At 42.9% G+C, this 25,515-nt stretch overlaps 1 protein-coding gene across 10 annotated transcripts in view; it reads left to right on the top strand.

Moving 5' to 3' along the window:
• The window catches only part of kmt2ca (lysine (K)-specific methyltransferase 2Ca), a 230,290-nt gene that overhangs the window by 38,192 nt on the left and 166,583 nt on the right, over positions 1 to 25,515 (top strand). For 9 of the 10 annotated variants that reach the window (XM_055881823.1, XM_055881829.1, XM_055881831.1 and 6 more), the window contains exons 4-5: positions 19,959 to 20,124; positions 22,631 to 22,849. In XM_055881823.1, coding sequence (XP_055737798.1) covers positions 19,959 to 20,124; positions 22,631 to 22,849 — 385 coding nt within the window. The remainder of the gene's footprint in view (positions 1 to 19,958; positions 20,125 to 22,630; positions 22,850 to 25,515) is intronic. The other variant, XM_055881825.1, reaches the window with a different exon arrangement.

Raw genomic sequence — 25,515 nt, 5'->3', positions numbered from 1 at the left:
AAATAAGTGTTAAAGTATTTACTAAAATAAACTGAAGTAAAAACATAACATAATTAAAGAGCAACAATAAAATAACAGTTGCGAGGCTATATACAAGGGGTACCGGTACAGAGTCAATGTGCGTGGTCGCCAGTTAGTCGTGGTAATTGTGGTATTATGTACATGAAGGGAGAAATAAAGTGACTATGCATAGATAATACACAGAGTAAAAATGGGGGGGGGGGGATGTATTTAATTAGCTCTTCAGGAGTATGGCTTGGGGGTCTGAAGCTGTTAAGTTCTCTAGGGTAGGGGGCAGCATTTGGAATTTTGGATGAAATGCATGCCCAAATTAAACTGCCTGCTTCTCGGGCCCAGAAGATATGATATGCATATAACTGGTAGATTTGGATAGAAAACACTCTAAAGTTTCCAAAACTGTTAAAATAGTGTCTGAGTATAACAGAACTGATTTGGCAGGCGAAAACCTGTGAAGAATCCATTCAGGAAGTAGTTTTTGTTGTTGTTGGTTTTGTAGTTTTCTATTCAATGCCATTACAGTATCCATTGACTTAGGACTCAAATTGCAGTCTCTATGCCTTCCACTAGATGTCAACAGTCTTTAGAAATTGTTTCAGGCTTGTATTTTGAAAAATGAGGAAGTAAGAGCAGTCTGAATGAGTGGACCCTAAAGTGTCACAGAACTTTTTCATGCGCGAGACCGAGAGTGCGTTTCTTGTTTACCTTTTTAAATTGACGACGTTATTGTCTGGTTGAAATATTATCAATTTATTTAGGCTAAAAACAACCTGAGGTTTGAATATAAACATCGTTTGACATGTTTCTATGAACTTTACGGATACAATTTAGATTTTTTGTCTTCCTGTTTTGATTGCGTTTGAGCCTGTGGATTACTGAAGAAAACGCGCAAGGTTTTTGGGTATAAAGAGACTTTATCGAACAAAAGGAACATTTATTGAGTAAATTAATGTCTGCTGAGTGCAACCATATGAAGATCATCAAAGGTAAGGGATTCATTTTATCTCTATTTCTGACTTGTGTAACTGTTCTACTTGGCTGGTTACTGTTTGTAATGATTTGTCTAGTGGGCTATGTTCTCAAATAATCGTAAGGTATGCTTTTCGCCGTAAAGCATTTAAAAAAAAATCTGACACCGTGGTTGCATTCACAAAAAGTTAACCTATGTAAAGTGTTTTGTTTTCTGAATTTTTATGAGTATTTCTGTATTTGAATTTGGCGCCCAGCAGTTTCACTGGCTGTTGAAGAGGTGGGATGCTAACGTCTCACGTGCCCAAGAGAGGTTAAGAAGCCTTTTGGAACTAGACTTGGTGCTCCGGTACCGTTTACCGTGTGGTAGCAGGCAGCTTAACCCCAGTGATGTACTGGCCGTATGCACTACCCTCTGTAGCGCCTTAGGGTTGGAGGCTGAGCAGTTACCATACCAGGCAGTGATGCAACCAGTCAGGATGCTCTCAATGGTGCAGCTGTACAACCTTTTTGAGGATCTGAGGTCCCATGCCATATCTTTTCAGTTCACCTCAGGGGGAATAGGTGTTGTCGTGCACTCTTTATGATTGTCTTGGTGTGTTTGGATGATGATAGTTTGTTGGTGATGTTGACACCAAGGAACTTGAAGCTCTCAACATGCTCCACTACAGCTCCGTCGATGAGAATGGGGGCGTGCTCAGGCCTCCTTTTCCTGTAGTCCAAAGTTCAGCTCCTTTGTCTTGATCACTTTGAGGAACATGTTGTTATTCTGGCACCACACTGCCAGGTCTCTGACCTCCCTATAGGCTGTCTTGTCGGTGATCAGGCCTACCACTGTTGTCATTGGCAAACTTAATGATGGTGTTGGAGTCGTGCTTGGCCATGCAGTCATGAGTAAACAGGAGGGGACTGGGCACGCACTCTTGAGGGGCCACAGTGTTGATTATCAGTTTGACAGATGTGTTGTTACCTACCCTTACCACCTGGGGGGCGGCCCGTCAGGAAGTCCAGGATCCAGTTGCAGAGGGACGTGTTTAGTCCCAGGATCCTTAGCTTAGTGATGAGCTTTGAGGGCACTATGGTGTTGAATGCTGAGCTGTAGTCAATGAATACCATTCTCACATAGATGTTCCTTTTGTCCAGGTGGGAAAAGGGCAGTGTGGAGTGCAATAGAGATTGCTTCATCTGTGGATCTGTTGGGTGTGGTATGCAAATTGGAGTGGGAGTAGAGTTTCTGGGATAATGGTGTTGTGAGCCATGACCAGCCTTTCAAAGCACTTCATGGCTACAGACGTGAGTGATACGGGTCGATTGTCATTATGGCAGGTTACCTTGGTGTTCTTGGGCACAGGGACTATGCTGGTCTGCTTGAAACATGTTGGTATTACAAACTTGGTCAGGGAGAGGTTGAAAATGTCAGTGAAGACACTTGCCAGTTGGTCAGCGCATGCTTGGAGTACACGTCTTGGTAATCCATCTGGCTCTGCGGCCTTGTGAATGTTGACCTGTTTTTAAAGGTCTAACTCACATCGGCTGCGGAGAGCGTGATCACACAGTCATCTGGAACAGCTGCTGCTCTCATGCATGCTTCAGTGTTACTTGCCTCGAAGCGAGAATAGAAGTAATTTAGCTCGTCTGGTAGGCTTGTGTCACTGGGCAGCTCTTGGCTGTTCTTCCCTTTAGTCTGTAATAGTTTGCAAGCCTTGCCACATCCGAGGAGCGTTGGAGCTGGTGTAGTACAATTCGATCTTAGTCCTTTATTGATGCTTTGCCTGTTTGATGGTTTGTCTGAGGGCATAGCGGGATTTCTTATTTGCGTCCGGGTTAGAGTCATGCTTCTTGAAAGTGACAGCTCTAGCCTTTAGCTCAGTGCGGATGTTGCCTGTAATCCATTGCTTCTGGTTGGGGTATGTACGTACGGTCACTGTGGGGACGACGTCATCAAAGCACTTATTGATGAACCTGGTGACTGATGTGGTGTACTCCTCAATTCCATCAAAAAGAATCCCAAAACATTTTCCAGTCTATGCTAGCAAAACAGTCCTGTAGCTTAGCATCTGCGTCATCTGACCACTTTCTTATTGAGCGAGTCACTGGTACTTCCTGTTTTAGTTTGTGCTTGTAAGCAGGAATCGGGAGGATAGAGTTATGGTCAGGTTAGCCAATTGGAGGGAGAGCTTTTTTACTCGTCTCTGTGTGGAGTGAAGGTGGTCTAGAGTTATTTTCCCCTCTGGTTGCACATGTAACAAATTAGATAAAGTGGATCAAAGTTTCCCTGCATTAAAGTCCCCGGGAAACTAGGAGCGCCGCCTCTGCATGAGCATTTATCTTTTTGCTTATGGCTTTATACAGATCGTTGAGTGCCGTCTTAGTGCTGGTAAATTGACAGCTATGAAAAAAATAGAGATAAGCTCTCTTGGTAAATAGTGTGGTCTACAGCTTATCATGAGATACTGGCCCTGCGGCCTTGTAAATGTTGACCTGTTTTAAAGGTCTTACTCACATTAGACAATCAAAACCTTGAGACTTCCTTAGATTTCATGCACCAGCTGTTATTTACAAATGTAGACACTGACCGCCACCCCTTGTGTTACAGAAGGCAGCTGTTCTATCTTGCCAATGCACGGAAAACCCAGCCAGCTGTATGTTTTCCATGTGTTCGTTCAGCCACAACTCGTGAAACATAAGATATTAGTTTTTAATGTCCCGTTGGTAGGTTGGTCTTGATCGGAGCTCATCCATTTTATTATCCAATGATTGCACATTGTCGAATAGGACTGATGGTAGAGGCGGGTAACCCACTCTCCGTCGGATTCTTACAAGACACCCCGACCTACATCCCTGATATCTCTGTCTCTTCTAGCAAATTACTGGGATTTTAGCACAATTGGTTGGGAGTCTGTAAAAGGGCAGCAATCTCCTATGGTGCCATTCAATCACTCATCTGTCTATATAAGTTCCCACAGTTGACCGTGCAAGTCAGAGCAAACACCAAGCCATGAGGTCGCCGGAATTGTCTGTAGAGCTCCGAGACAGGATTGAGTGACAGATCTGAGGAAGGGTACCAAAAAATGGCTGCAAGAACACAGTGGCCTCCATCATTCTTAAATGGAAGAAGTTTAGAACAACCAAGACTCTTAGAGCTGGCTTCCCGGCCAAACTGAGCAATTAGGGGAGAAGGGCGTTGGTCAGAGTTCCTCTGTGTAGATGGGAGAACCTTCCAGAAGGACAACCTTCTCCACCATTCAGGCCTTTATGGTAATGGCCAAACGGAAGCCACTCCTCAGTAAAAGGCACATGACAGCCCGCTTGGAGTTTGCCATAAGGCACCTGAAGGACTCTGACCATGAAGAACAAGATTCTCTGGTGTGATGAAACCAAGATTGACAACTTTGGCCTGAATGCTAAGCATCATGTCTGGAGGAAACCTGGCAGCATCCCTACAGTGAAGCATGGTGGTGGCAGCATCATGCTGTGGGGATGTTTTTCAGTGGCAGGAACAGGGAGACTAGTCAGCCTGGGATTGAACCCGGATCTCTAGTGACACCTCAAGCACTGCGATGCTGTGCCTTAGATCGCTGTGCCACTCTGGAGGCCCCGTTACTAAATGGTTTGATGAGAATGAAAACATTGTAAACCATATGCCATGGCCGTCTCAATCACCATATTTGAACCCAATTAAACACTTGCGTGAGATTTATGAAGTGACGCCTGAGACAGCGTTTTCCTCCACCATCAGCAAAACACCAAATAATGGAATTTCTCGTGAAAAAATGGTTTTGCATCCACTCCCCCAGTAGAGGACACTTGTAGAATCTATGTCAAGGTGCATTGAAGCTGTTCTGGCTCGTGGTGCCCAACACCCTATTAAGACACTTTATGTTGGGGTTTCCTTTATTTAGGCAGCTACCTGTACATGCCTGTATCAGTGTGCGCTTTCATGGTTTACTATATGAGTTTGTGTGTGTTTGTTTTTATTTGTGTGTGTGTGCCTTCATGCGTGTTCCTCTTTTTAAATATCTGCATGCTGTTGTTTTCATATTTTTGTGGTTGTTTAGGCTGCCATCGCTGATAGTCAGGTGTTGGTATTCGGGGGGAGATTTGATCCTTTTATCAAATGCTTCTTTTATCTATAAGCCTTAGTTCTTTAGAGCTGTTGCGTGATCGCGAGCTCTCAATACAGACTTCTTGAAGGGTATCTACCATTTTTCCCCCACGAGGTATCCATTGCTAAAAGGTAGATCACTAAAGGCAAGTTCATACTTGTATGTCTGCAGATCCAAAATGTAGGCTTAGTTTCTGGTTTGTGATGGGATGTTTACAAAGCCATCTGCAGCTGCTGTCCGCGGGGGCCCCGCCTGCCCACCGTGCACATCCCCAAACATTTCTGACCCGATATGTCTGTGGATGCGGCTTCATTAAGGTAGATGGTCCTTGGAAAACAAGCTGCCATTCGAATAATGCATTATGCAAATCGAGTGCCAGAGGATGGTCTAATATTGTTAGCTGTGTAGTGAGGCTTTGCTTTTCGCTGCTGGCATTTTGATGACCTGTAAAAATGGCTTCACAATCTTGGCAAATGCAACAGAAAGAGAAATTAAGTTCAAGTCATTTTAACTGCATTTGTGCTGCTGTCACAGGTGGCCTCTCAAAAGTGTAAAGCGGTTTCCTTTCCTTAGGTCCTCTCCTCCATGATCATTAGGTTTAAATGCCCAGGGCAGTCACATTTCTGTTTTCCTGTGTTTTTTGTATCATATTGTACAACAGTTGATGAAACTAACACTTTTTAAAAGTGTGAAAACATTTGATCAGTGTCATTTCCTGGTAGTTGCTGGTTGAAAATACATTTTACTGAGGACCTTCTAATCAGCAGGTTTTGCATGGTGGAGTTTCAGCTTGCCTGGTAAGATCACCAGGTGGTAAATGCATTAATAGAGCAATAATATAGACTTCCAAACCTCTCTGCCTATAACAGCTAGTTTTCAGTTTCCCCCTCTCCACTCAGACCACTTCTAGACAGTCGTTTATGGTAAGGACTGATAGGGGAGGAAGAAATGAATTGGTATTGAGACCCATGCCTAGTCATTAGGGCTGGTGAATTTCCCGGGACCTCATGATATTATGACAATACAATATGTATTGCGATTCGTTACTGTGATTTTATTTTGATTTGACGTCACCAAATTTCTGCTGCAGAGAGACAGAGCCATGAGAAGTTTTGATCGGTCATGGAAATTAAAGTGCTGAAAACAAATTGGCTCACTATTTAAAAAGATGATGGAGAACAAGCTATGAAGGAAAAATACAGCCAACTAGCGCAAAAATATTGCGATATTGTCAATACGATATATCGTCAAATAATATCCCGATATGTAACTGTATATATTTTTCCACAATCACTACTATTCAATGAGATTCACCTAGTTTTCCCCAATGCAGAATGAGATCATGTCAAAGCCTGGGGCTAAATTAGCCAACCGCTTACCTAATCTTGGGCCACCCAAGGCTCTGTGGCCTGTCCCGCCCTCATTGTACTTGTTCCCTAGGGCCCTCGAAGACGATCACACCAGCAAACATCATTAGCATCACTTGATCTGTTCCACTTCCAAAAAGTGACCTAACGTGCCCTTCTCCCCCAACACACACACACACACACACACACACACACACACCCCTACCCCCTTCCAACAAGGGTGGCTTAAGGTTCAAGGCACCCAGTCTTTGAACGACTCAATCATGTCCACGAGACACGTGACAGCTTTTTATCCTCCCCCTCCACAAAAGCTGCTTGCCGAAGATTAATTTCCTGGCTATTAATTACACTTCGAGGCCTCGCCGGGCTTTTGTCGTGGGATTTTCCTAGCCCCCCCCCCCGCCCCCACAAAGACTTAAACTGAAAGTAATTTAGGCTGAAGCCGTGTCAAAAGGGCACGAGGTCCCTGTTCTTCTTGTACCACACTAAGTTGTCTCCCTTTCCCACAATATTGGCCTGTATGTTTAGGCCTATATTTTAATGCTGTCTTGTTTTTATTCCGTCTTATTTATGCAGAATGCTACCTATTTACCAAATAGGGCTATCTTCTGTATACCACCCCTACCTTGTCACAACACAATTTAAAAAAAGGAAATAATTCCACTAATTTAACTTTGAACTAGGCACACCTGTTAATTGAAATGCGTTCCACGTGACTACCTCATGAAGCTGGATGAGAGAATGCCAAGAGTGTGCAAAGCTGTCATCAAGGCAAGGGGTGGCTACTTTGAAGAATCTAAAATCTATTTTGATTAGTTTAACAATTTTTCAGTTACTACATGATTCCATATGTGTTATTTCATAGTTTTGATGTCTTCACTATTATCCTAAAATTGTACAAATACAATACCCTTGAATGAGTAGGTCTGTCCAAACTTTAGACTGGTGTGTGTGTGTGTGTGTGTGTGTGTGTGTGTGTGTTTTTTTTTTTCAAGTGTCACAGCGGAGCAAAAGGTGGAGCGAGTGATTTATGAATGTTTTGTGAATTCCTGACTGAGGGTTGTGGATACCGTACCAGAGCTTGATATTACAGTAAATTTGCCACTGGCACACCGGGCCACTGCCAACTGAAATCTACTGGCCCAAATGGGGAAAAAAATATTGGCCTGGGCCAAGATCTCACAGGAAAGCAGATGATGTGCATAATTTCAATAGCGGAATATTTCTTTCACAGCAAGTAGCCTATAATAATAATTTACCCTCCATCCACAAATTAGTACATTGTACCTTGACAATATCATATTTACATTGCACAAAGGTTCAAACAATCAATGTAAAAAGGGTGATATTGTAAGGGATTGTTTTTACAATTAGCAGGTTACAGTTATCGGGCCCTATAAAATCTGTATTTTTTGGGGGCCAAATTCCGTTCTTTTCTTTTAGTTTTTTAGGTTTTCACCCCATATCATAATTCTTTAAATTAGATATTCTAAGTCCACAACAATTTTTACACCACATCAGGAGATTACGTTAGAGGTCAAAAATACATGTAATTCAATTGGGCAACTAGCAAGGTACAGTTGGCTAGCGTTTTTGTTGTTGTTTGCCAAACATATGCCCACTCAATGGATACAATTCATCATTCTACCAGGGCGGCCTACTTTCAAAACAAATTGTATTTGTCACATGCGCCGAATACTACCGGTGTAGACCTTACAGTGAAATGCTTACTTACAAGCCCTTAACCAATAATGCAGTTTTAAGAAAAAAAACTAAAAGAAATAAAACAAATAATGGAGCAGCAGTAAAATAACAATAGTGAGGCTATATACAGGGGGTACCGGTGCGGGGGAAACGGTTAGTCGAGGTAATTGAAGTAATATGTACATGTAGGTAGAAGTAAAGTGACTATGCATGGATAATAGCAGAGTAGCAGCAGCTTAAAAGGGGGGGGCAATGCAAATAGTGTGGGTAGCCATTTGATCAGATGTACAGGAGTCTTATGGCTTGGGGTTAGATGCTGTTCAGAAGCCTCTTAGACCTAGACTTGGCGCTCTGCTACTGCTTGCCATGCGGTAGCAGAGAGAACAGTCTATGACTAGGGTGGCTGGAGTCTTTGACAATTTTTAGGGCATTCCTCTGACACCGCCTGGTATAGAGGTCCTGGATGGAAGGAAGCTTGGCCCCAGTGATGTACTGGGCCGTACGCACTACCTTCTGTAGTCCCTTGCGGTCGGCGGCCGAGCGGTTGCCATACCAGGCAGTGACGCAACCCGTCAGGATGCTCTCGACGGTGCAGCTATAGAACCTTTTTGAGGATCTGAGGACCCATGCCAATTCTTTTCAGTCTCCTGAGGGGCAATAGGTTTTGTCGTGCCCTCTTTACGACTGTCTTGGTGTGCTTGGACAATGAAAGTTTGTTGGTGATGTTGACACCAAGGAACTTGAAGCTCTCAACCTTCTCCACTACAGCCCTGTCGTTGTGAATGGGGGCGTGCTCAGTCCTCCTTTTCCTGTAGTCCACAATCATCTCCTTTGTCTTGATCACGTTGAGGGGAGAGGTTGTTATCCTGGCACCACATGGCCAGGTCTCTGACCTCCTTCCTATAGGTTCTTGTCTTTGTCGTTGATCAGCCCTACCACTGTTGTGTCATAGGCAAACTTAATGCTGGTGTTGGAGTAGTGCCTGGCTGTGCAGTCATGAGTGAACTGGGAGAACAGGAGGGGACTGAACACACACCCCTGAGGGGCCCCCGTGTTGAGGATCAGTGTGGCGGATGTGTTTCCAACTCTTACCACTTGGGGGCGGCCTGTCAGGAAGTCCAGGATCCAGTTGCAGAGGGAGGTGTTTAGTCCCTGGGTCCTTAGTTTAGTGATGAGCTTTGAGGGGCACTATGGTTTTAAACGCTGAGTCAATGTAGTAGTCAATGAATAGCATTCTCACATAGATGTGAAAGGGCAGTGTAGAGTGCAATAAAGAATGCATAATCTTTGGATCTTTTGGGGCGGTATGCAAATTAGAGTGGGTGTAGAGTTTCTAGGATTATGACGTTGACGTGTCATGACCAGCCTTTCAGAGCACTTCATGGCTACAGACGTGAGTGCTACTGGTCGGTTGTCAGGGACTATGGTGGTCTGCTTGAAATGTGGGTATTACAGATTGACAGGGAGAGGTTGAAAATGTCAGTGAAGACACTTGCCAGTTGGTCAGCGCATGCTTGGAGTGCACGTCCTAGTAATCAGTCTGGCCCTGCGGCCTTGTGAATGTTGACCTGTTTAAAGGTCTTCCTCACATCGGCTGCGGAGAGCGTGATCATTGATGAAGCCAGTGACTGATGTGGTGTATTCCTCAATTCCATCAGAATAATCCCTGAACATGTTCCATTCTGTGCTAGCAAAACAGTCCTGTAGCTTAGCATCTGCTTCATCTCACCACTTTTTTTTTTGTGTGTTGTTGACAGGGTCACTAGTGCTTTGTGCTTTAATTTTAGCTTGTAAGCAGAAATCAGGAGGATAGAGTTATGGTCAGATTTGCCAAATGGAGGGTGAGGGAGAGCTTTGTACGCACCTCTGTGTGTGGAGTAAAGGTGCTCTCGAGTTTAAAGAAAAGTATTTTTAGAATTATTTTTTTCTCCCCTCTGTTTGCACATTTATCTTGCTGGATTTAAGTTTCCCTGAATTAAAGTCCCCGGCCACTAGGTGCGCAGCCTCTATGAGCATTTTCCTCTTTGCTTATGGCCGTATACAGCTCATTGAGTACGGTCTTTGTGCCAGCATCGGTTTGTGTAGGTAAATAGACCGCTACAAAGAATATAGATGCAAACTCTCTAGGTACAGTGCCTTGCAAAAGTATTCATCCCCCTTGGTGTTCTTCGTATTTTGTTGCATTACAACCTGTCATTTAAATTGATTTTTAATTGGAATTCATGTAATGGACAAAATATTCCAAATTGGTGAAGAGAGATTTTAAAAATAACTTGTTTCAAAAAACGGAAAAGTGGTGCGTGCATATGTACTCACCCCCTTTGCTATAAAGCCCCTAAATAAGATTTGGTGCAACCAATTACCTTCAGAAGTCATATAATTAGTTAGATTGCACCCAGGTGGACTTAATTTAAGTGTCACATGATCTGTCACATGTTCTCAGTATATACAGTTGATGTCAGAAGATTACATACACCTTAGCCAAATACATTTAAACTCAGTTTTTCACAATTCTTGACATTTAATCCTAATAAAAATGCCCTGTCTTAGGTCCGTTAGGATCACAACTTTATTTAAAGAATGTGAAATGTCAGAATAATAGTGGAGTGATTTTATTTCAGCTTTTATTTCTTTCATCACATTCCCAGTGGGTCAGAAGGTTACATACACTCAATTAGTATTTGGTAGCATTTCCTTTTAAATTGTTTAACTTGGGTCAAAGGTTTTGTAGTTTTCCATTCAATGCCATTACAGTATCCATTGACTTAGGACTCAACTTGCAGTTCCGATGCCTTCCACTAGATGTCAACAGTCTTTAGAAATGGTTTCAGGCTTGTATTCTGAAAAATGAGGAAGTAAGAGCAGTCTGAATGAGTGGACCATAAAGTGTCACAGAGCTTTTTCATGCGCGAGACCGAGAGAGTGCGTTTCTTGTTTACCTTTTTAAATTGACGACGTTATTGTCTGGTTGAAATATTATCGATTATTTAGGCTAAAAACAACCTGAGGATTGAATATAAACATCGTTTGACATGTTTCTATGAACTTTACGGGTACAATTTTGATTTTTTGTCTTCCTGTTTTGACTGCGTTTGAGCCTGTGGATTACTGAAGAAAATGCGCAAGGTTTTGGATATAAAGAGACTTTATCGAACAAAAGGAACATTTATTGAGTAAATGAATGTCTGCTGAGTGCAACCATATGAAGATCATCAAAGGTAAGGGATTAATTGTATCTCTATTTCTGATTTGTGTAACTCTTCTACTTGGCTGGTTACTGTTTGTAATGATTTGTCTGCTGGGCTATGTTCTAAAATAATCGTAAGGTATGCTTTCACCGTAAAGCATTTTTTAAATCTGATACTGTGGTTGGATTCACAAGAAGTTAATCTTTAAACCTATGTAGAATATGTTTTGTTTTCTGAATTTTTATAATGAGTATTTATGTATTTGCATTTGGCGCCCAGCAGTTTCACTGGCTGTTGAAGAGGTGGGACGCTAACGTCTCACTTACCCAAGAGAGGTTGAAGGCACTGTTAACTTAGTGTATGTAAACTTCTGACACACTGGACTTGCGACACACTGAAATAATCTGTAAACAATTGTTGGAAAAATTACTTGTCATGCACCAAGTAGATGTCCGAACCGACTTGCCAAAACCATAGTTTAACAAGAAATTTGTGGAGTGGTTGAAAAATGAAATTTATTGACTCCAACCTAAGTGTATGTAAACTTCCGACTTCAACAATACAGTTGTGGCCAAAAGTTTTGAATGACACAAAAATAAATGTTCACAAAGTCTGCTACCTCAGTTTGTATGATGGCAATTTGCATATACTCCAGAATGTTATGAAGAGTGAGCAGATGAATTGCAATTAATTGCAAAGTCTCTCTTTGCCATGCAAATGAACTGAATCCACAAAAAACATTTCCACTGTATTTCAGCCCTGCCACAAAAGTACCAGCTGACATCATGTCAGTGATTCGCTCATTAACACAGGTGTGAGTGTTGATGAGGACAAGGCTGGAGATCACTCTGTCATGCTGATTGAGTTCGAATAACAGACTGGAAGCTTCAAAAGGAGGTTGTTGCTTGGAATCATTGTTCTTCCTCTGTCAACCATGGTTACCTGCAAGGAAACATGTGCCGTCATCGTTGCTTTGCACAAAAATGGCTTCACAGGCAAGGATATTGCTGCCAGTTAGATTGCACCTAACTCAACCATTTTTCGGATCATCAAGAACTTCAAGGAGAGCGGTTCAATTGTTGTGAAGAAGGCTTCAGGGCGCCCAAGAAAGTCCAGCAAGAACCAGGACCATCTCCTAAAGTTGATTCGGCTGTGGGGTCGGGGCACCACCAGTACAGAGCTTGCTCAGGATTAGCAGCAGGTAGGTGTGAGTGCATCTGCACGGACAGAGAGGCAAAGAGTTTTGGAGGATGGCCTGGTGTCAAGAAGGGCAGCAAAGAAGCCACTTTTCTCCAGGAAAAACATAAGGACAAGGCTGATATTCTGCAAAAGATACAGGGATTGGACTGCTGAGGACTGGGGTAAAGTCATTTTCTCTGATGAATCCCCTTTCTGATTGTTTGGGACATCTGAAAAAAAGCTTGTCCGGAGAAGATTAGGTGAGCGCTACCATCAGTCCTGTGTCATGCCAACAGTAAAGCATCCTGAGACCATTCATGTGTGGGGTTGTTTCTCAGCCAAGGGAGTGGGCTCACTCACAATTTTGCCTAAGAACACAGCCATGAATAAAGAATGGTACCAACACATCCCCGAGAGCAACTTCTCCCAACCATCCACGAACAGTTTGGTGACGATCCTTGCCTTAACCTGTCTAGCCCCGGGGTGCCGCTAGCGGCACACCCCCCCCCCCCACCCCCACTGAAAAGGCAGAGCCGCGAAATTAAAAAAAAATATTTTTTACAAATATTTAACTTTCACACATTAAAGTCCAATACAGCTAATGAAAGACACAGATCTTGTGAATCCAGCCAACATGTCCGATTTTTAAAATGTTTTACAGGGAAGACACTATGTAAAGATGTAAATCTATTATCTAAACACTTTAGCATAATCCACCATTTTTTCTTTGTCCACCAACACCAGTAGCTATCACCAATTCGGCTAAACTAAGATATTGATAGCCACCAACCAAGAAAAAGCCTCCTCAGATGACAGTCTGATAACATATTTATGGTATAGGATAGGTTTTGTTAGAAAAATGTGCATATTTCAGGTAGATGTCATAGTTTACAATTGCACCCACCGTCACAAATGGACTAGAATAATTACAATGAGCAACGTGTTTACCTAACTACTAATCATCAAACATTTCGTAAAAATACACAGCATACACTAATCGAAAGACACCGATCCTGTGAATACAGACAATATTTCAGATTTTCTAAGTGTCTTACAGCGAAAACACAATAAATCGTTATATTAGCATAGCACATGTGCAAACATTACCCCAGCATTGATTCTAGCCAAAGAGAGCAATAACGTAAACATCGCCAAAATATATTAAATTTTTCACTAACCTTCTCAGAATTCTTCAGATGACACTCCTGTAACATCACATTACAACATACATATACAGTTTGTTCGAAAATGTGCATATTTAGCCACCAAAATCATGGTTAGACAATGAGAAAAGTAGCCCAGCTGGTCAGAAAATGTTCGTGCGCCATATTAGACAGTGATCTAGTCGTATACATAAATACTCATAAACGTGACTAAAAAATATAGGGTGAACAGCGATTGATAGACAATTTAATTCTTAATACAATCGCGGAAATACATTTTTTAAATTATCCTTACTTTTCAATACAGTTTGCGCCAAGCGAAGCTAAGTCAAAAAAAATGGCGTCCTAAGCCACTAACATTTTTCGACAAACACGATTTATCATAATAAATTGTTCCTACTTTGAGCTGTTCTTCCATCAGAATCTTGGTCAAAGAATCCTTTCTTGGGTCTAATCGTCTTTTGGTCGAAAGCTGTCCTCTTGCCATGCAGAAATGCACATTGCGTTCGGCATGAACTGGAACGGTGCCCAGAGATTCACAGTGGCTCAGAAATAAATGTCCCAAAATCGCACTAAACGGATATAAATTGCTATAAAACGCTTTAAATTAACTACCTTATGATGTTTTTAACTCCTATAACGAGTAAAAATATGACCGGAGAAATATAACTGGCTACACTAATGCTTGGAAAAACAGTAGGTCGGTATCCTCCGCGCGCATGACGCACCAAGAAAAGAGTTCCTACCTACAGGGTTTTTTCATTTATAGTGGCTGTGATTGGGCAATCGATACCATTCAAAGCGTCATCACGTAAAGGCATCCAGGGGAAGACGTAAGCAGTGTCCGTATACTCATAGGAATAACAGTGGCCTTAAAACTGACTCCAGAACAGGGGCCAAAATGTGTGAAATCTGACTCCATGTCAGGGAAATTGCTGTAGAATGAGTTCTGTTCCACTTAGAGACAAAATTTCAACGCCTATAGAAACTATAGACTGTTTTCTATCCAATAATAATAATAATATGCATATTGTACGATCAAGAATTTTGTAGGAAGCCGTTTCAAAAATTACACGATTTCCATAAATAGTGACAACAGCACCCCCTAGCCTTAACAGGTAAGGCAAAAGTGATAACTAAGTGGCCCGGGGAACAAAACATGTATATTTTGGGTCCATGGCCACTGAACTCCCCAGACCTTAATCCCATTGAGAACTTGTGGTCAATCCTCAAGAGGCGGGTGGACAAACAAAAACCCACAAATTCTGACAAACTCCAAGCGTTGATTATGCAAGAATGGGCTGCCATCAGTCAGGATGGGGCCCAGAAGTTAATTGACAGCATGCCAGGGCGGATTGCAGAGGTCTTGAAAAAGAAGGGTCAACACTGCAAATATTGACTCTTTGCATCAACTTCATGTAATTGTCAATAAAAGCCTTTTGACACTTATGAAATGCTTGTAATTATACTTCACTATTCCATAGTAACATCTAACAAAAATATCTAAAGACACTGAAGCAGCAAACTTTGTGGAAATTAATATTTGTGTCATTCTCAAGACCGGCCACGACTGAATATACCAGTTCCCGAAAGGCACCAGAGTCTGCAACACCACTAAGCAAGCGGCTCTATGAAGACCAAGGAGCTCTCCAAACAGGCCAGGGACAAAGTTGTGGAGAAGTACAGATCAGGGTTGAGTTATAAAAAATATCAAACTTTCAACATCCCACGGAGCCTCATTTAAATCCATAAAAAATTGACGGAATATGGCACCACAACAAACCTGCCAAGAGAGGGCCACCCACTAAAACTCACGGCCCAGGCATGGAGGGCATTAATCGGAGAGGCAACACAGAGACAAAAGATAACCCTGGAGGAACTGCAAAGCTCCACAGCGGAGATTGGAGAGTTACCAGAAAAAAGCCATTGCTAAAAGAAAGAGATAAGCAAACACCATCCCCACGGTGAGGCATGGTGGTGGTAGCATCATGCTGTGGGGATGTTTTTCTTCGGCAGGGACTGGGAAACTGGTCAGAATTGAAGGATGGCGCTAAATACAGAGACATTCTTGAGGGAAACCTGTTTTAGTCTTCTAGAGATTTGAGACTGGGACTGAGGTTCACTTTCCAGCAGGACAATGACCCTAAGCATGCTACAAAAGCAACACTCGAGTGGATTAAGGGGAAACATTTAAATGTCTTGGAATGGCCTCGTCAAAGCCCGGACCTCAATCCAATTGAGAATCTTTGGTATGACTTTAAGATTGCTGTAGTACACCAGCCGAACCCATCCAACTTGAAGGAGCTGGAGCAGTTTTTGCCTTGACGAATGGGCAACAATCCCAGTGGCTAGATGTGCCAAGCTTATAAAGACATACCCAAAGAGACATGCAGCTGTAAATGCTGCAAAAGGTGACTCTACAAAGTATTGACTTTGGGGGGTGAATAGTTTTGCACGCTCAAGTTCTGTTTTTTTGTCATTTCTTGTTTCACAAGAGAAAATATTTTTCATCTTCAAAGTGGTAGGCATGTTGTGTAAATCCAATGATACAAACTCCCAAAAATTACATTTTAATTCCGGGTTGTAAGGCAATAAAATAGGAAAAATGCCAAGGGGGATGAATACTTTCGCAAGCTACTGTAGTCTACACCTTATCATGAGATACTCTACCTTAGGTGAGCAAAACCTCAAGACTTCCTTAGATACCGTGCACCAGTTGTTTACAAATATACATAGACCGCCACCCCTTGTCTTAACAGAGGCTGCTGTTCTATCCTGCCTATACTGTTTAACTCTCCAGCTGTATGTTTTTCATGTTGTCGTTCAGCCTCGACTTGGTGAAACATAAGATATTACAGTTCTTAATGTCCCGTTGGTAGGATATACGTGCTTGTAGTTCGTCCGCTTTATTTTCCAGTGATTATATGTTGGCCAATAGTACCGATGTCAAAGGCAGATTAGCCGCTCGTCACTGGATCCTCACAAGGCACCCCAATCTCCTTGCGCGAAACCTCCGTCTCTTTGTCCTGCTAAGGACGGCGATGAGGGCCTGTTCGGGTGTCTGGAGTATATCCCTCTTGTCCGACTCATTAAAGAAAATGTATTTGTCCAGTTAACCTTTTATGGCTGCCATCCCGCTACCGGGATGATATGACTACAGCGAGTGAAAGTGCAGGGCGCCAAATTCAAAAAGCAGAAATCTCATAATTAAAATTCCTCAAACATAGATTTGTTTTATATAATTTAAAGGTAATCTTGTTGTTAATCTCACCAAGTGTCCGATTTCAAATATGCTTTTCAGCGAAAGCACTACAAACGATTGTTAGGTCACCACAAAACCACAATAAGCACAGCCATTTTTCAAGCGAAATATAGCTTTCACAAAAACCAGAAATAAAGAAAATTATTCACTAACCTTTGATTATTTTCATCAGATGACACTCATAGGACTTCATGTTACACAATACATGCATGTTTTGTTCGATTAAGTTCATATTTATATAAAAAAATCTGAGTTTACATTGACGCGTTAGATTCACTAGTTGCAATAACATCAAGTGACTTTGCATAGCCACATCGTTTCAACAGAAATACTCATCATAAATGTCGATGATAATACAAGTTATACACATGAAATTATAGATATACCTCTCCTTAATGCAACCGCTGTGTCAGATTTCAAAAAAACTTGACGTAAAAATAAACCATCCAATAATCTGAGATGGAGCTCAGAACAATAGCCAAATTAGCCGCCATGTTGGACTCAACAGAAACCAGAAAATACATGATAAATGTTTCCTTACCTTTGATGAATTCATCAGAATGCAGTCCTAGGAATCCCAGGTCCACAGTAAATGCTTGATTTGTTCGTTAATGCCCGTTATTTATGTCAAATTAGCTACTTTGGACATGTTTACCAAACGCAAAGCACGTCCACTATAACGTGACGAAATGTCCAAAAGTTCCGTTAGTCAGTAAAAACATGTCAAACGTTGTACTGAATCAATCTTTAGAATGTTGTTAACATACATCTTGAATAACGTTCCAACCGGAGAATTTCATCGACTTCCGTTGACCGAAGGAACGGAGCTGACTCTCACGTGAACGCGCGTGTTCAATGCGTGATCACCTCCTGCCAGAGCTCACTAATTCCTGTCTCCTTCGGCCCCCCTTCACATTAGATTCATCAGACAAAGTTTTATTGACTGTTGACATCTAGTGGAAGCCGTAGGAAGTGAAAACCCATCAATATCTCGCTGTGATTTCATTGAGAGCTTGGTTGAAAATTGGCACCCCCAGAAAAAATACAAACAGGAAGTGGAACTTCTCAGGTTTTTGCCTGCCATATGAGTTCTGTTATACTCACAGACATAATTCAAACAGTTTTAGAAACTTCAGAGTGTTTTCTATCCAATATGATATAATATGCATATATTATATGCATATATTAGCAACTGGGAATGAGGAGCAGGCCGTTTAATATGGGCACCTCTGTGCACCTTTCATCCAAGCTACTCAATACTGCCCCTTCAGCCATAAGAAGTTAAAGGTGAGTAATCGCAGTTTTGATGTCCAGAAGCTCTTTTCGGTCTTTAGAGACGGTAGGAGCAACATTATGTACAAAATAAGTTACAAAATAATGCGAAAAAACAAACAAAATAGCACAGTTGGTTATGAGCACATAAAACGGCAGCTAGCCCTTCGGTGCCATCTTAGTACTTAGCATATATTTTTTGTGAAAGCCTTTAGAAATAACTGTTTCATCATGCTAGCGCATGAGGACTGAATTGCGCATCACAAATATTCAACTAAGACATCGGACCAAATTTTTTATATACTTGGTTTGCATACCTATTCTTGTCTTAGCATTTACTGGTAGATATCATGACTTGGAACATATTTCATACCGCTTTCTTACCCCAACCATTGTCATTCTTATATGAGCCAATCCATGTAACAACCAGCTGTTTGAGAGCTGCACACTCTTGCTGCCCGGTAGGTGATATTTCCGCTCAAACTATTTACGTCTACGGCAGGCATGTGATAAATAATCTAAACATCGAAGTAATAACTTGGGCAATTCGTTAGTTTTTAGATTTTTATCACAGCCGTATAACCTAGATTAATAGCATTGCTACAATATTTTTTTCCGCTTGCCTAAAGTGGGCCACTGATTTGAATGATTGACTGGCCCGGAGGGTTTCCAGAAACTCCCCAGGCTGGCAGGCAGCCCTGAATGTCAAGCCCTGACTATTTTTTTCAGGGCTTCAGCCCCATCTTACCCTATTGAAAATGAATAATCAAAATGGAAGTGTACTTACTAGCTATGGTATTGAATGTTGCCAGGCAGAAAGCAAGCAAATATGCTGACCATACACGCCAACAGTGGTAGGCATTGTTGATAAATGTTATTTGCCTGTCTGTCCCATTGACGTAAACACAATTCTAACCATTTTGGTCTGACATTATTGTCTCTGAACTGCTGTGTGGGCAACTCTTCAGCGAGCGAGAATTATCTTTTTTGTTTGTCGCTTTAAAGGTCACGTCATCTCCTTTTGCCCAGACATGTTGTTGTGACTATTTCAGGCGGTGATTTTGAGATGAATTGACTGGATTTCAGTCTTTCTCATCCTGAAAGGGTTGCCGGAGCTCAAAGCATTCACTAAACCCATACAATCTCACTGTTGCTTTTTGTAACATTTGCGCGAAGAAAGTATTATATTGTGTGTTTGCTGGAGAAAACAAGGTCGTGTTCATTAGGTCTTGCAATGGAACATTTTTAAAAACGTTTTGCAACCAAACAAAAATAAGCATTTCTTAGCTGGTTTTCCTCTGTTTGGTGCCTAATGAATAACCCAGGGTGCCAGTTGTGCTGAGCGATGACTGGCAGGTGAGCGGTTAGTTTTGCATAGACAATGGGTTTTAATTGAAAGAACTCTGTTTGCATAGTCTGGCAATTCATGTCACAACAAAAAGATCAGGCATCGTGGTCCTTTACATCCAGTGACTAAAAGAGCCCTAAGTGAAACTAACCAGGTTTCTTTTGAATGTGTTGTGGCCCATGTCAACGGTGTTACCAAAGAGAAACACGTCAACTGGGTAACCAAAGAGAAACATTATGTTAGTTTGAACTGGATTATGATTATTTGGGAGTGAACACTACTGCCGTCCATTGGCTAAATGGTCTGTTCAATTCAATAAACATTCTGTCTTGGAGTGTATCAATGAATAACATTGTAACCTCTACCCCCTCTTTACCCACAGAAGTTAAGGAGCTGGTCCTGGATGTTGAGGAGGTCATCGTGCCCCTGTTGTCCAGCCCTGTGCCCAGCCCTAGGGACGACAGACCCCTTTCTCCACTATTCCAGCGCTCTGTGTCGGAGGACTCAGCAGGATCCTCTGCCTCGGCCTTGGAGCACGCCAAAATCCGGTAAGGAGGGGCAGTGTGGTTGGAGTAGAGGGGGGTACAAAGTGATATAGAGGTGTCTGGATGCAAGATGGACAGAATAAGGTAGAGCAGGGTAGAAAAAAGGAAAATTAGATTCCAATAAGAGGCAGAGAGAGTAAGATTGAAATTCTAGCCATTCTCAGAGAGTGTGACAGAGGGAGAGGGTCACACTACAGAGAAGGAGAGACTATCAAATAGAAGCCATTAGAGAGCGAGAAAATGACTGTTTCAGACATGGTGTGTGTGAGGCGGCGGCGAGTGAGAACTGTGTGTGTGGTTAACAGTGGCTGGGTTGCAAGGCGTGTGTGTATGGGTGTTTGTGCACCCTATAAAACGAGTCTGAGTGAAGAGGGAGGTAGCGTGTGGGTATGTGTGTGTGTTGAGAGAAACAAGCAAAGAAAATAGGGTATTTTTCAGGGAGAGGGTGGGAGGTGGGGAGGGAGGAGGATGTGTGTGCTTGCACGCTCGAGTGAGCCACCGCGGTGAGGAGAGAGGACGTGGAAGGGGGAAGCGTGCAGGGAAGGTAAGCGAGGGAGGTAGAGAGGCGGGTGGGGGGAAGGGGAATGAGCAGCAAAAATAATTGAGTGCCGGGGATTGTGGGTAGCGGGGAAAAGCAGGCTGGGTAAAGAGGTCTCAGGGCCCTCGGCGGTAACCTGGCAGCTTGCAGACTGCAGGGCTGCTACTGTAATTAGTAAAGGGAGGGGGTTAGGAAGAAATGGGAAAAGGGGTGGGCTTTTTTTTCCTAGTCCCAATTAGCAGAGATTGTGCTCCCGCTAATGTACAGCACAGAGGCCCCGGCAACATGTGGAGGGAGGCAGGAAGTCACACACGCATGTACTCACATGCATACTTTTCAGTTGCTGACAAAAAAAGGCTCTGGGTGTGTTTGGTACCTGAGCACTTCAGATGGCTATACTATGAAACTGCATGGTGGTGCTGAAAATAAATAAATAGGTGACTGTAATGAAGACTGAATTCTACACTGTTAAACAGTTAACCTATACTGACAAAAATATAATTGCAACATGTAAAGTGTTCGTTTCATGAGCTGGAATTAAAGATCCCAGAGATGTTCCATACGCACAAAAAGCTTATTAGTCAAAAATGTTCTGCACAAATTTGTTTACATCCCTGTTAGTGAGCATTTCTCCTTTGCCAAGATAATCCATCCACCTGACAGGTGTGGCATATCAAGAAGCTGATTAAACAGCATATTTATATCACAGGTGCACCTTGTGCTGTGGACAATATAAGACCACTCTAAAATGTGTAGTTTTGTCATACAACACAACGCCACAGATGTCTCAAGCTTTGAGGGAGTGTGCAATTGGCATGCTGACTGCAGGAATGTCCACCAGAGCTGTTGCCAGATAATTGAATGTTAATTTCTCTACCATAGGCCATCTCCAACATCGTTTTAGATAATTAGGCCGTACGTCCAAACGGCCTCACAACCGCAGACCACGTGTAACCACTCCAGCCCAGGACCTCCACATCTGGCTTCTTCACCTGCAGCATTGTCTGAGACCAGACAGCTGATTAAAACTCAAGAGTATTTCTGTCTTTAATCAAGCACTTTTGTCGGGAAAACGTATTCTGATTGGCTGGGCCTGGCTCCCAAGTGGGTGGGCTTGGCTCCCAGGTGGGTGGGCCTATGCCCTCTGTGAAATCCATAGATTAGGGTATAATTTATTTATTTCAGTTGACTGATTTCCTTATATGAGCTGTAAAATCGTTGAAATTGTGTTGCGTTTATATATTTGTTCAGTATAAATGAAATCCATCTGAGATGACCCTTTTATTCTAACTGCCTACTAGGGCCATGTCTTTGTCGGTGTCTGAGTGTCTGAGTGTGTGTGTGTGTGTGTGTGTGTGTTCAGCACTATGCACAAGCAGCCAATCCCTTAATACCCGACTCAAAAATGTTGCTGTCGATCAATCGGTTAGACGGCTTCTTGGATTTGGAATAACATGCAGCATTCTCAGGGGACATCATTACCAACCTGGTTTTTCCTAAACAAATATCTGAAATATTTACTGTATCTCTGATACCTTTTTTGATTATTTTTGTTGTTGTAGCTGTCAGCATTTACCTCATGTTGGGAGTGTATCTGATTGAAAGCAATATGGCTGCGCAGGTCTCTGTATGGATGTTGTCAAACGATACTGTCTTATAGGTGTTCTAAACCAATGTTGGTATGTAGATGGAGCTTGATTTTAGCGCAGTGTTTCTCAACCATTAGGTCTGTTTAGGTGGGATGACCCCCACCCACCCTGAGTTTTTTACATTTGTATTATTAGTAACCTATCCACCACCCCCCCCCCTCTTCGGAGGACATATCTTTTTCGTTTTTTTTTGTTACAGCCTTTCTGCTACATATATATCCATTTTACATACCCATTTTACATACCCATTTTATGTACATGGTACTTTTATATACAGCACACTACCTGTTTCCTAACCCCTGTTTCTCCCATGTTTCCCCAGTGAAAAGCTGTGTGCCTTCTGCTACAGTGGGGAGAAGAGTTTCCTGGGCCAGGGCGACCTGATGGTGTTCGGCCCCACGCCCGGCTACGTGCCGCTGCACATCCGCAACCGCCGCGGAAGCTCGGAGAAAGACGACGACTACCACGAGGACGACTTCCAAGATGACGACCACGACACCAAGAGCCCGGGGCAGCGCGACGGCGGGAGGGGGCTTAAAAAGTAAGTTGCCTTAAATATTGACGGAACGTAGTTGTTGGGTTTATGACATCTTGGGGAGCTCAGAGTTGTTGGGTTGGTTTACAATGGCCTTTCAGCTAGCAGTGGCAATTTCACACATGTGATTTCGTTGTGATGGTGGTGTTTATGCTATCTTAACCTGGCAATGTCGATTATTTTAGCGGTATTGAGTCTCTTGAATCCATGTTGAATCTCTCAAGTTCCCATTCACCAGTATTGACCCAAGAGTAGCAAGTTTTTTGGGGAAATGGTGTCAGTACGTTCTATCTAGTCTAGGATGTCATTGGGCCCTAGACACATCTTAATTTTGAGCTGGGAGAGGAACAGAAATGGCTGCTTGACTCTGTAGACCTAATGACCGTTTTTGGGCTACTTGAGAGTCTTTGATTTCACCATTGGCATTGATTTTACTGGAGAGAAAATGACAGCTGAAATTATACCTGGGAAAGTGGGTCTACTTTTCTCCAGAATTGAGTGGGATGGGTGGGGGGTGGACACACACACGTTGGCTGCTGTCCAATGTTACCAGGATGTGCTGTGTAATAACCTTGATGACCTTTGAACCCTGGTAAGTGGTCAAAACTAAACTGGCAGATGTCTAATTACAGTGCCTTCGGAAAGTATTCAGATCCCTTGACCTTTTCCACATTTTGTTACATTTTAATCAATTTTAGAATAAGGCTATAATGTATTTCTTCTATCTATACACAATACCCCATAATGACAAAGCCAAAACAGGTTTTCAGAAATGTTATTTAATTTATGACAAATAAAAAACTGAAATTAGACATTTACATAAGTATTCAGACCCTTTACTCAGTACTTTGAAGCACCTTTTGGCAGCGATTACGGCATTGAGTCTTCTTGCGTATGACTCTACAAGCTTGGCACACCTGTATTTGGGGAGTTTCTCCCATGCTTCTCTGCAGATCCTCTCAAACTCTGTCAGGATGGATGGGGATCGTTGCTGCACAGCTATTTTCAGGTCTCCAGAGATTTCAAATAAAAATCTACTAACATTTTATTGGTCACATATTTAGCAGATGTTTTTACGGGTGTAGCGAAATGCTTGTGTTCCTAGCTCCAACGGTGCAGTAGTATCTAACAATGCACAACAATACACACAAATCTAAAATAATGGAATTAAGAAATATATATAAATTAGATCGAGCAATGTCGTAGTGGCATTGACTAGAATATAGTATATACATATGAGATGAGTAAAGCAGTATGTAAACATTATTAAAGTGGCCAGGGATTCCAAGTCAATGTATATAGGGCAGCAGCCTCCAAGGTGCAGGGTTGCGTAACCGGGTGTAAGCTGGTTACTGATGGCTGTTTAACAGTCTGATGGCCTTGAGAAAGAAGCTGTTTTTCAGTCTCTCGGTCCCAGCTTTGATGCACCAGTTCTGACCTTGCCTTCTGGATGAACAGGCCATAGCTTTGGTGGTCAATGTCCTTGATGATTTTCCTGTGACATCGGGTGCTGTAGGTGTCCTGGAGGGCAGGTAGTTTACCCCCTGTAATACGTTGGGCAGACCGCACCACCCTCTGGAGAACCCTGTGGTTGCGGGCGGCACAGGTGCCGTACCAGGTGGTCACACAGCCAGACAGGATGCTCTCAATTGTGCATCTGTAAAAGTTTTAGCGGCCAAGACAAATTTATTCAGCCTCCTGAGGTTGAAGAGGTGCTTTTGCACCTTTTTCACAGTGTCTGGGTGGACCATTTCAGATTGTCAGTGATGTGTACACAGAGGAACTTGAAGCGTTACACCTTCTCCACTGCGGTCCCGTCGATGTGGCTAAGGGCGTGCTCCCTCTGCTGTTTCCTGAAGTCCACGATCATCTCATTTGTTTTGTTGACTTTGAGTGAGAGGTTGTTTTTGTGGCACCACTGTCCCAGGGCCCTCCCATCCTCCCTGTAGGCTGTCTTGTCATTGTTGGTAATCAGGCCTACTACTGTTGTGTCGCCTGCAGACTTGATGACTGAGTTGGAGGTGAGCGTGGCCACGCAGTCATGGGTGAACAGGGAGTCCAGGCGGGGGCTGAGCACGTACCCTTGTGGGGCCCCTGTGTTGAGGATCAGTGAAGTAGTGTTTCCTACCTTCACCACCTGGGGGCGGCCCTTCAGGACCCAGTTGCACATGGCGGGGTTCAGACCCAGGGCCCCGAGCTTAATGATGAGCTTGGATGGTACTATGGTGTTGCTGAGCTATAGTCAATGAACAGCATTCTTACTTGGGTATTCCTCCAGATGGGATAGGGCAGCATGGGGTGCGATTGCAACGTCTGTTGATCTATTGGAGCGGTAAGCAAATTGAAGTGTGTCTAGGGTGTCCGGGAAAGGTAGAGGTCTCTCAAAGCACTTCATGATGACAGAAGTGAGTGCTACGGGGTGATAGTCATTGAGTTCAGTTTGCTTTCTTGGGTACAGGAACAATGGTGGACATCTTGAAGCAAGTGGGGACAGCGGTCTGGGATAGGGAGAGATTGAATATGTCCGTAAACACGCCAGCCAGCTGGTTTGCGCATGCTCTGAGGACGCGGCTAGGGATGCCGTCTGGGCCGGCAGCCTTGCAAAGGGTTAAAACGCTTAAATGTCTTACTCGCCTGGGCCATGGAGAAGGAGAGTCCTTGGTAGCGGGCCG

Source organism: Salvelinus fontinalis, chromosome 25, assembly GCF_029448725.1.
Source record: "Salvelinus fontinalis isolate EN_2023a chromosome 25, ASM2944872v1, whole genome shotgun sequence".
Lineage (NCBI taxonomy): Eukaryota > Metazoa > Chordata > Actinopteri > Salmoniformes > Salmonidae > Salvelinus > Salvelinus fontinalis.
Note: the sequence above shows the minus strand (reverse complement) of the source record. Positions and strands in the feature narration are given on the sequence as shown.